The sequence below is a fragment of the Haplochromis burtoni genome, unplaced genomic scaffold (genome assembly GCF_018398535.1).
Source record: "Haplochromis burtoni strain Fernald_Lab_line unplaced genomic scaffold, NCSU_Asbu1 Contig_531, whole genome shotgun sequence".
Taxonomy (NCBI): domain Eukaryota; kingdom Metazoa; phylum Chordata; class Actinopteri; order Cichliformes; family Cichlidae; genus Haplochromis; species Haplochromis burtoni.
The window spans coordinates 333,157-344,806 of NW_024582892.1; the positions used below are offsets into that span (position 1 = coordinate 333,157).

Here is an 11,650-nt window from a genome sequence, read left to right on the forward strand (position 1 = left end):
GTATGTATGTATATACAGCTTAAGAGTCTTTGTGACTAGTTGTGGTAGGAGGTACATGCTTTAAAATAATTGACAGTCAGACATAGCAGTAAACAGTTTATAGTTCTTTTGGTGGTCGGAGTACTAAGGTAGCATCTGCTTACCAATTCTATCCAGCACGACGCTGTCCCAGTTCTTTTTAGCCAGAGTGAACTTCCTGTTGAGCTCAAGCTCAATAGTGTGATAAGCCCCCATCTGAAGAGCAAAAAAATACAACACAATCACAACTACTTTTCATTTCAAACACAAGTTAGCCTGCATCCCAGGGTTGGGTGGTACGTCAGATTAAATCGGTTAATTTCTGCTTTTGTGCAACATGACAAAGTCATAAAATCAGAGACCGTAAAAGACAGAAACATTGGTTCTTGAGACAGCTGTTGATGGGGGAGCTTTCTTGGTGAAAAGTAAACAGACAAACCTACGATGCTCTATAAAAGTAAAAAAAAAAAAACAATGTTCAACCTAAAAATCAGATAATGGATCTGGTGTCAAGAAGAAAACCACAGCAGAAAAGCAGCTGACATTAGTTGCTCCGTTTTGGTGTCACTTATTTTTTATAATTTTTTTGCCTGTCCCGTTTGGCTCTTTTGCCATCAGAATTATTGTCTGAAGGCAAAAAGAGAAGCCCAACAGAATTACTTTACCAAGTGGACCATCCCTGCCTTGCCGTATTGGTCCATTTGATTGACCTTTGTTGTTATTATCTATTTATTTTATTTTATTTTCAGTTGTTACAGACAGGACAGACATGACCGGGGGGAGGGAGGGAAACAAAGACAGCGGGGAAGAGGAATAGTGATGAAGGGCAAAGAAAGGAGAAAAGAAAAGGGGGGGGGGGGCAAAAAAAATTCATATCTCTCTATATATATCATCTGGATAATATATCATAATAATATATCATTATTATGCAGCATGTAAGATTTACAGCACACAGTGTTCTTTGAGATAGGAGCCAATAAGGGTGTATTTTGTGTCTGTGAGCACCTGTGTGTACACATGTGAGAATGAGCGCGCTTGTATTTAAAAGGTTCCTTCATGTAATGATCTGTTAGAGCAGGGGTGTCAAACTCAAATACACAGTGGGCCAAAATTCAAAACTGGAACAAAGTCGTGGGCTAACGCTAATATTTATTGAAATATATTTATTCCTCCAGATATAAGAATGAATCTTTTCTTATAGACTCAAACACGTTTTGCTGAAAAACTGAATATGGAACAAGCAAAGCTTAATACTAAACAATATATATATTAGCTGTATAATACCAGTAAGCCAGCTCTAATAGTAATTTGGTATGGCTTGGCCCGCGGGCCAGAGTTTGACACCTATGTGCTAGAGGGTGTGGGGAGCCACAGCCCCGACCTCCAGGGCATGAAACAGGTATGGAGGAGCTCAAGGCTCCAGACATCTCCAGACATTTTGGTGTCACTTATAATAAAAGACAGACAATGCTTTTTATGTCAGTCCTGACATAACCCCACTGACACAGTGGAACAACCAGTCTTCACTCAGATGCTGGAAAATAAGTATGGAGTCTGGTCTAAACCATTTTCCAAAGGCTGCATTGACTCCTGCTATTGCTAGCCAGCTGATCCTACTGTTCTTCGCTACAACGTGCAGAATATGTAAAAGGTGCCAATGATGTCGTTGTATTGTCCACAGACGGAGGGCAAGTGCATTTTTTTTTAATTTAAGACAGGTTCATATAGGAAACAGAAAATAAAAATAGTAAATATTTCACCCAGCCCATTAATAAGAGTGTTTATAAAACTCAGACCTTGACATATTGGTTCTCCTCTATGTTAGTTCCCTTTACTCTCAGCTGGCAGGCCTGGGTGTCGAAGTCGATAGTCTCCACACACAACGTCAGAGTAGTTCGGACTCTCGAGCTGCCCACGCTTCCTGTAGGGGACTCGGTCTGCACCTTTCTGTGGGAAAACGACAGAAGCCGAAGCTTTAATTGCTACACTGATGATGAGCTGTGTATTTTTCAGAACAAAACACTAAGGTAGAAGAGTAATGCTGAAAGCTATAACAATCCTTGAATAACACAGAATGACTATAATAAACACAACTTCACGCCGGTGTCAGAGCATCGCTCCACACACTGAGTCACAAAGAGGCATAAACTTGAGTTACAGCTACATCAATGCTGCCCGAGGGATGTGGGTGTTTTTTTGTTTGTTTGTTTGTTTGTTTGCTTGAACATTGTGGTATATCAACTACAATCATCCCACCAACACTGAATGGAATACCGATACAAATACTCAAAAATGGAAACTTGCACTGCAGATATAACTAGAACTTTTATTAAAGATTATAGGTGGAGGGGAAAAATTGACGTGGTGATATTGTATTGTTACACGAAGACTAAATATGATATTTTATTGAATAAATTCCGATACTCTAGGAATACTACAAACAAGAGGCCTGATCCCATGCACCACCATGCTGAGACAATGTTAGCTTAGTCTGACCGAGTGACTTACTATCATAATGGAGGACGTGTGGTCTAATTAATATCTACCTTAATTAGATAATATCAAAATTCATACAATAATCAGGATACATGAATACCATATATTTCTAAAGTATTTCTACAAAGCAGTCTTGTACACACAACCTTTCTTTTGCAACTTAATTGTTACAGTGAGTGTCTAATCTTTAACTTGTTTTGCCAGCATATTTTACAAACCCATGAAATGAAGAAAAAAATGAAGAAATCTGCATTATTACAGGGCTTCACCTGTGTCTTTGTGTAATATATTGATTATTACCTGATAGTCGAGGCTCTTAAGCTGTCCCCCACTTGGAGCAGGTTGTAGGTATGCCACATATCCTCCGCCTCCTCGGGCACCAGAGTCACCTGACTGAATTAAGCGTTGGTGATCAATAAGACAGGATCTGCACTCGTGTGGTTTTGGTATACAATTTTTTTTAAAATAGATATGCTCCCAATTTAAGATGTGAAGGTGGTAAAATGGCACAGGAATTCCCAAAGTACATAGTGTGTATTACTATATTTATTTACACAAGTTTGTTTGGTTTACTCCCTAAGGTGTGGTTTGTCAATTCAGTCTGTAAAGCTAAAGCTAAACCAGAAGTTGTAACATGTTAGTAAAGGTTCAGTTTTAACACATATTAAGACAAAATGGTCGGTTGGCTTATTAATACAAAACCCACACCTCTCCCGTTCTCTGAGTGTACACGGGAATGCAACTCACTACACTGACACATGTATAGTCAGCTACAACACAGCAAGCTGGTTAGCCTACTAGCATTAGCCATCAGCGCTCACTCACCCGGCATTATCTTTCTCAATATCTTTATGGAGCAACTTCATGGTTGGATGATTGTATGATACAAACCGAATTATTAGTGTAAAATATATAGGTTAGCAGCTGTCCGGCTAAGGGACATGTTTATCTCTTAGTGAAATAACAAATTAGCCAAGCCATCTCCCAACTTTACAATGAATCACTCGCTGCGTGTTGCCAGGCGCTGGGACATTGCGTCAGCGCCCAAATACGTCGCCTGTTCTTCCAATCATGGTCACTTCCGTGGGAGTAGCTTTTGCTGCGCAACAAATACGAAACGAATACAAACACACTGTTTGATTAAATGCGAAAAATGTGCTTTTTTTCTTGTCTTCACTCATAAAGTCTTTAATTTACAGTAGCCTAAGCGTAACATAATCAAGAAACAGTGCCCTTTTTTTACAAATTAGTTTGAGATAAGTAAATGCTGATAGACACGGAAAACAACCAATCAAGGAGTAGATAGGATGTCACAAACGCCGCCTATTTTTAAAGCTAACCAATGGGGGCACGACAGCGGTCAGCCCACTTCCGTTCAACACCGCTTTGAGCTAACGCTCGTCCAGCAGCTTTTTTTGTCGATGGCATGGTGCTAGTAGCTGCCGCACAATAACGTAGTCGAGAAAATACGAATAGACTAAACGAAATTCGGATGCCTAAATGGAATTAGTCGATTAATGTGATTTCCGAAGTACATGACAGCCATCACATCGTTAACATTTCAAAATCTCGCCTCAAATTTTGAGGTAGCCGATTCTTCCCCAAGGTTAGCTAGCTAGCGGGCTAACGATAGCCGATTAACACTAAACTAGTTCAGGTAACTATAATTGGGCAACCAGTTAATACCCAGTACCTCTTGAATTCGTAGAAGTTATTAGAAGTCGGCCGGAACAGGGGCAGAACATGGCAGAAGCCGACAAGTTGAACATCGACTCCATTATACAGCGTCTCCTCGAAGGTAAGACCAAGTATTTCGCTCGATATTTATTCAAAGAGGTAGCCATTTTAGCCAACTGCGGCTAGGGAACGGTAGCCGCCAACACCGTAAAAACAAGTTCAGTTCATCCGGCGCTTCTTGCAAAGAAAGCATAGCACTTAAATACTCAGTAAATTTAATTTGTTTGAATGTTGTCTTCGGAAATTGAATACAAAAGAGAGACGGGTTGAATATATATTTTTGAACACAGTTATATATTCGCACAATTTGTATTGTGAGAGTTGGTCTCGTTAAACTTGCATTGAAACATACTATGATGCAGAAATATGCGTCATTTTATACTTGTGCAGACATCGTTTGGGTACACACTGAAGTGGTTATACGGTTAAATTTAAAAGGTCACTCCTGTATGCTAGCAGGGTGAGGTCATTTTATTTTGTTACTTGTAATCACATTTTTATTTTTATTGTTTTGTAGGACAGAGAGCAAATGCTCCATAACACCAGTAAAATCATCCAGGGTGCTACTGAGTCTTGATTTGTTAACTATCACTGTTCACTATATATAGGTCGACCTCTGGATGCCTCTGAAAATGTCTTTGTCTTTATGTTTGGTTTGGCTGTATTTGGAGCCATACAAGATTCTTCACGAAAAAGTGTGACATTTGCAGATTATGATTATAAATGAGTGCTCTGATTACCACTGTAAAATGTGTAATCCACAGATTTGTTCTCCTTTATTTTGAGATATCTTATTCTAATTATGTTGCTTCTAATCAAGAACATAGCAGATTCACTGCTACAGTGTGCACAAAATGAAATGAGCCAACTGTCCATGGCAGTATGCCCTACAAATTACACTTTAAGCTGCATTTATGCAGAGAGAAATGAGAATAATCACCCAATAGCCACTTGCAATAATTTACCCCTTTCTTATTAAAAACAGTGTAAGAATTTGCTGTTGTTTTCTGACTCATTTTTTCCCCTTACAGTGAAAGGCTCCAGACCTGGCAAAAATGTTCAGCTGACAGAGAATGAAATCCGTGGTCTTTGCCTCAAATCCCGGGAGATCTTCCTCAGCCAGCCAATCCTGCTTGAACTTGAGGCGCCCCTCAAGATTTGTGGTGAGGCTTAAGTGGCGTTCTTTGGAGTCGAGGGAATTCTCGAGGGTGGTCAAACAACATAGCAAGCTGTTGAAGCTTAGAGTGCTGGACCATTATGAGTCAGCTTATGTGCATACTATGCTCTAGTATTCACATGACCAAATGCTAAGTTATTATAGTTAATTAAAAACAGACTGGCTCTAAAAAAAAAAAAAGAAAAGAAAAAGTGTTTAATTCTTCATGGCTGTAATCTTGCCACATAAACAACTCACGGGATAAAGGGGTACTGACTTGCTGGTTCAATTCTGTTTTGTACTTCAAGTTTCCCTGGAGTTTTCCTGCCGTACCTTAACGTTGACTGACTGCGTTGAATGTTAGTTTAAGGAACAGGTTTCAGGAACTGGAACAGTCTGTACTGCAGTAGAAATCATAAGCATCCTTGTACTAAATGCAACCTCATAACAAAACGCACACATAAGGTAACTCTGTAATAAGTGTTTATTTAAAATAACACTTTGTCAGTCATGGTATAAAGTGCTAATCTTCAAGGTCTCTAGTCATGTTGTACCTCCATCCAACTCCCTCAGCCTTTGTTGTGCACATATACTGAGCACGATAATCACACCTTTGAACAACATTGCTGTTTCCACTCTAACACTGCTTGTTTCTCTAGGTGATGTTCATGGGCAGTACTATGATCTGCTCAGGCTGTTTGAATATGGAGGCTTTCCACCAGAGAGCAACTACCTGTTCCTGGGCGACTACGTAGACAGAGGCAAGCAGTCCCTGGAGACCATCTGTCTGTTGCTGGCTTACAAGATCAAATACCCAGAAAACTTCTTTCTGCTGAGAGGAAACCACGAGTGCGCCTCTATTAACAGAATATACGGCTTCTACGATGAGTGTAAGTCATGATATATGCACACAGATACAGACAGTAATTTGGAAAGTTGTGCGACTGCTCTCTGTGGTTACCAGTTGAATAGAAAAGTGTAGGCCAACACAGCAGACCTCGGTGTGGTCAAGAGGACACCTTGGTTTTTCTTTTTTGTTTGTTGATACCGAAACTGTAAAAAGAGGAAACGCGTGTACACAACATCAAACTTATCATATATAGAAATATATAAAATATAAATAGATGTAGGGTGAGAGAAATGGCTGTATATGTGTCTATATCTTAATACATCAAAAGCTAAATACAATAGAAATGAAAAATAGGAAAGTGTTTCAGCAGCAAAGTGACAGGCAGGTGCAGATTTACACATAAGGAGGAAAAAACAAAAGAAACACCAAGTAATTAGTGAAGTAATGTTTATCAGCACTTGCAACAGGTGTGGTGGTTACAGTTTCTTTTTATTATTTTTTTAATTGCGATTAAGAAAATATGCCTGACACTTTGAAATCTGTCTGTAGATTATTAACTAATTAAGTATTCCTAGATTAACAGTGTACACAAGATATCTATTCCCTTGTGAGTTCCTTTAAATTGATGGTGAAACATGGGCAACACTCAGTACTCCGGGCTTCAGGCTAAGGAGCATGATCGGGCAGTAGGAACAGTGATTCAGTCACATGCTTTTTGTTCTATTTAGAGCTCAGCTTATGTAAAATGTGTTTTCAGCTTGAAACAAGTGGCGCTGCTGATTTTATAGCTCTTATGATGAGATTGTGACAGAGTAATTGTAATTTCCTCCCACAGGTAAAAGGCGATACAACATAAAACTGTGGAAGACCTTCACTGACTGCTTCAACTGTTTGCCTGTAGCAGCCATTGTTGATGAGAAGATCTTCTGTTGCCATGGAGGTATCCTCTTCAAACAGTTAATTTGGTTTCTATCCAGAGCGAACACACAAAGACTAGACTCCGCTCTGTTGTATCTGTCAACATATAATGGTCATGGTCTAGCAGGGACCATCTTAATTTGTTAGACTAATTCAATTTTATTTATATAGCACCAAATCACAACAACAGTCGCCTCAAGGCGCATTATATTGCACAGTAGATCATACAATAATAGACACAGAGAAAAACCCAACAATCATATGACCCCCTATGAGCAAGCACTTTGGCAACAGTGGGAAGGAAAAACTCCTTTTTAACAGGAAGAAACCTCCAACAGAACCAGGCTCAGGGAGGGTCGGCCATCTGCTGCCACCGGTTGGGGTGACGGTGTTTGTAATTCCTTCTCCTGGATCAGTACACAGATATAGCTAAAAACAGGTACAGCTTTAACAGACTGTCACTTAATACATCAATCCCTTTTGTAATAAGCGTGTACCGTGCAAAGGTCTTGAGCCACCCGTCATTTCTTTATATTTTGCATTAAAGGAGCCAGGATGTCCTGTGCTTTATAAAGTGGTCTTGAGAAACAGTTCTCCAGGCTTTGACAGTCTTTCAAAGTTTTTCTTTGGACACTTGCTGCTTCTTCACTCATTTTCAGTCCAGTCATTGTACCTGATCAATGTCAGAATTATTATTATTTATTAACACTATTATTTATTTATTTATTTAACAAACCTATTTATAATTCAAGCATTAAGAAAAAGAACCTAACTCAAGGGATTAATCAAAGTATTTTTTTCACCGAAAAGATGATTCCCAAAGAGCTTTTGGATAAAAACTTTGTACATCTTGGGATGGTGTGCAGTGTCTTTTAAAACTTTATTTCTACCACTCTTTTTTTTTTTTTAAATCATTTACCAAATGTTATTGATTAATTCAAGCACTTCTTTGTAATCTGTTTGCTGTCATATTTATGTTCAAAATGTGGGGGAAAAAAAAGTTAAACACATTCTGACACTAGACATTTTCTTAAAACTTCGTATGAAACATTTTCTTATGGATGATTATCATGATGTGATACAGTTCTTAGTTATTACTGCAGTTTATTTTCTTAAACATCCAGACATCTTAGACACTAAATAATTCTTAATCTGTCAGGACCTGTCAACAGGTCCTCAAAGTCAGTGGTAAGGAAGTGCCGTGTGCTGCGCTAACACCCAAGTTGAGCAGCCAGCGAAAAACCGCTGCAGTCTGCTTGTACTGCGTAATCTTTTGTGGCCACTCAAGGTTCTGCATTTCCCCGCTCCCTGTCATTCTACATTTCTGTACCCCCAGTGTACGTTTCATCGTGGCACATGCAAGCTCTCCCCGGTCAGTGCTCTTAGTCGACACAGCAGCAAACAATTTTTTTCCACCGCAAAAGCCGTAGAAAAGAATGGCTTTCAGAGCGTGTGCTGCTTTCTGTATTAAAGGGCCTGTAGGGAGACACTGATGTGCCAGCTGTGCTCTATTCACAAGAGAAATTAGGCTAATTATTGCAGCAGAGGCAGTCATGTCCTGTTGGCACTCTGTCAGATATCCACGGTTACATTCATTAAAAACATCCTACATTATTCAATAGAAAGTACTCATTTAAAAATTTCTTCTTCAGAAACCTAAGTTCTTTATCTTGTGAGGATGTTTCAGGTGGTGTTTGTGCGTTGAAACAGTCGGTGTGAGCAAAACTACCATGGAGTGTCGTGGCTTTGGATTGTAATTCCAGTGATGGGCTTTTGTTAAAAGGAAGCAATCCAGTCTACTTGCATGATGGCGCTATCTTATTAGCTGGGATATGGGTGAAGTTAACATCGGATGACCAGCCTCTCTGTTTTCTGTACCTTCTGATTTAAAAGTTGAGCACTAAATTTACCTTTAAACATCGCCAGGAATATCACAGGGTTTTTGCGGCATGTGATATTCATTTTCTTTTTATGGTTGCTCTTTGAATCTTTTCAGGATGCAAACATTTTTTACAAAAACAAATTCTAAAATCAGATGCTGATTATTTTTTTTTTTTCTTCACTACTGAAGTTTAATTCTTGGACATTTATATTTTCCAGGTCTGTCTCCAGACCTCCAGTCCATGGAGCAGGTGAGAAGGGTCATGCGTCCCACTGATGTTCCTGACCAGGGCCTACTGTGCGACCTGCTGTGGGCAGACCCCGATAAAGATGTGCTGGGCTGGGGTGAGAACGACCGCGGTGTCTCTTTCACTTTTGGTGCAGATGTGGTGACAAAGTTCCTCCACAAACATGACATGGACCTCATTTGTCGAGCCCATCAGGTCAGTACCAAAAAATGTAATTGAATGGTTCAGTTTCATGGTAGTAAAAATGAGTAACACAAGTGAAAGGGTTTGATAACTTACAGGATTTGGTTGAGCCTCATAGTTAAGTGTTTAACTGCTTGGAGTTGATTGGGGATTTTTTTTTTCCACCCCTGGTTGCCTTTAAAGATGCTGGAGGGTCGTCTGGTCTTTATTAGAAGTTGCAGCAGGGTACCAGGTATTGTTTTGATCTGGCGAGGTGCACGTGGCGTGTGTGTCATGTGGGTAAAGGAGCTATTAGCATTGAAGCGGCTCTTCCTTGAAGCTACAAGAAGGCTGCAACATTTATCAAACAATAATTTTACAGATGCTGTTGTGTATTTTAAGAAATGTCATGTGGAAGTGCTGCAGGGGGAAGTGTTTAGATAGTGGCAGTGACACAGCAGCTAAAAACCTTTTAACCATTTAAGCACAATTGGATTTCAGGCCAGCTTCAGCAGCTAAATTTTGATTTTAGTCTTAAAAATATCTTTAATGTGTTGATATTTAGAGTAGTTTCCATCAGTACTGACGCTGGCCTTACATGGCTGCAGTTATCGCTTAGTTTGTGTTCAGCAGTTAGATGTGTTAGCGTAATTTTCTTATTTGTCAAGCTGTGCTAGTAACGGGGCATTTATAATGTCATGTGTTATCATCCGTAGCAGAGTCTATTGTTCTGCTGTGTGCTTGATCCTGTGTGAGAGTTTGCTAACCTGTTTGTTTTTCAGGTGGTTGAGGACGGATATGAATTCTTTGCAAAGAGGCAGCTTGTGACTCTGTTCTCCGCCCCAAACTACTGCGGGGAGTTCGACAATGCCGGCGCTATGATGAGTGTAGATGAGACCCTCATGTGTTCATTCCAGGTAAACTAGAAACTGATCACTGATTGAACTTGCTAATCTTAAAGGTTGTTGTCATTTTTAACTCATGGTTTTTCTTCTGCTTTATTTTCCTTGTGCAGATCCTCAAACCTGCAGATAAGAAGCTGTTCTATGGTGGGGGCGGGGGCATGGGCTCCGGTCGCCCAGTCACTCCACCTAGGAAAGCTAAGAAATGACACCAGTAGTTTGCCCTTGACCCTTGTCCTGCCCTCTCTACCTCTTCTTCTCCTTTCTTTCACCAAACAGCCAGAAATCAAACCTATACCCAGGGCTTTTATTTCCTTTTTTATCTGTACTTCTTAAAACATTTAATGTTACAGATGGTCTGAGTGAGTGTGCGCGTGTGCAGGCTTACAAACGTCTGCAGGTGAGCATTAAAATCATGTGTGCACGTGTATATTCTGTGTGAGAATATTAGAGATTTATAATCCCTGCTCTCCCCCCCCCCTTTCTCTGACCACTCTTCCCACTGAAAGGCTGAAACCACATTGTCTGTACAGTAACTTGACTGAAATGACAGGGTTTGGGAGAAGGTGGGAGATTGCTGATGTAATGAATTTGGCAGCAAGCTCTTGTTAGCAGATGGTGTGTACGTACATACTTGTGGAAGGGGGATTTTTTTTTTTTAAATATATATTATTATTATTTTTTTCCCCTGTCCTCTGTACTGTAAAATCAAAAACACAGGTGTGTGCGTGTGTGTGCATGCTGTGTCTTGCCTGTTGGAGTATGATCACAATATGCTTGAACAGGGAGGAGTTTGTCACCTTATCAGAGCGAGCGCACATTTGCACACATGCCCACACACGTGCATATGACTCGTCAGATTCATATGAGCCAGAACTGTTTTAAAAAAAAAAAGAAAGGAAAAAAAGAAGGAAAAAAAAAAACCCCACAAAAAAACAACGACAAATAAAAAAACAGTCCAGTTTAGGTTTGTACAGATTTGATTACTTGAAAGATTTTTTGTGAATTCGTTTTGTAGTCTTTCATCAAGTTGACCAATAAAGCGAGAATCTGAGCTGTACTGTCTCTCAGTCGTTTTTCTGTATCTGCTTCGGTATACAATAGTACTCTTAGTTGCTTGGGCGGTTATTTTAAAGGCTCTAAATGAATTGGGAGGTGACTTTTAATTTCAAACATGATAAATGCATGTATAGACAAATCTTATTAGAATTTTCCTTTTATTAAGAATGAACAGATTATAAACTCATCTGTCAGTCTCATTTCTTTCTGGTCATATTCTATT

At 39.6% G+C, this 11,650-nt stretch overlaps 2 protein-coding genes across 3 annotated transcripts in view; one reads left to right on the forward strand and one right to left on the reverse strand.

The window, feature by feature from the left end:
• pelo (pelota mRNA surveillance and ribosome rescue factor) overlaps positions 1 to 3,575 on the reverse strand; it is an 8,182-nt gene extending 4,607 nt beyond the window's left edge. The window contains exons 1-4 of one of the 2 annotated variants that reach the window (XM_005947451.3): positions 3,340 to 3,575; positions 2,815 to 2,907; positions 1,815 to 1,965; positions 144 to 234 (exon numbers count right to left, since the gene is read on the reverse strand). In XM_005947451.3, coding sequence (XP_005947513.1) covers positions 144 to 234; positions 1,815 to 1,965; positions 2,815 to 2,907; positions 3,340 to 3,380 — 376 coding nt within the window. In that variant the 5' untranslated portion in view covers positions 3,381 to 3,575. The remainder of the gene's footprint in view (positions 1 to 143; positions 235 to 1,814; positions 1,966 to 2,814; positions 2,908 to 3,339) is intronic. The other variant, XM_005947450.3, reaches the window with a different exon arrangement.
• Positions 3,576 to 3,870: 295 nt separating this feature from the next.
• Positions 3,871 to 11,428, forward strand: ppp1cab (protein phosphatase 1, catalytic subunit, alpha isozyme b). The gene is made up of 7 exons (XM_005947453.1): positions 3,871 to 4,312; positions 5,283 to 5,414; positions 6,067 to 6,297; positions 7,093 to 7,197; positions 9,276 to 9,499; positions 10,249 to 10,383; positions 10,482 to 11,428. Exons 1-7 carry the CDS (start codon positions 4,258 to 4,260, stop codon positions 10,575 to 10,577), a joined length of 978 nt encoding a protein of 325 aa, XP_005947515.1. The 5' UTR covers positions 3,871 to 4,257; the 3' UTR covers positions 10,578 to 11,428.
• The last annotated feature ends 222 nt before the right edge of the window (positions 11,429 to 11,650 follow it).

Coding starts and splice junctions, on each gene's coding strand:
- ppp1cab (XM_005947453.1), top strand. CDS start 4,258: ATGGCAGAAGCCGACAAGTTGAACATCGACTCCATTATACAGCGTCTC. Junction 4,313..5,282: donor TATACAGCGTCTCCTCGAAG/GTAAGACCAAGT, acceptor TTCCCCTTACAG/TGAAAGGCTCCAGACCTGGC. Junction 9,500..10,248: donor TCATTTGTCGAGCCCATCAG/GTCAGTACCAAA, acceptor TTTGTTTTTCAG/GTGGTTGAGGACGGATATGA.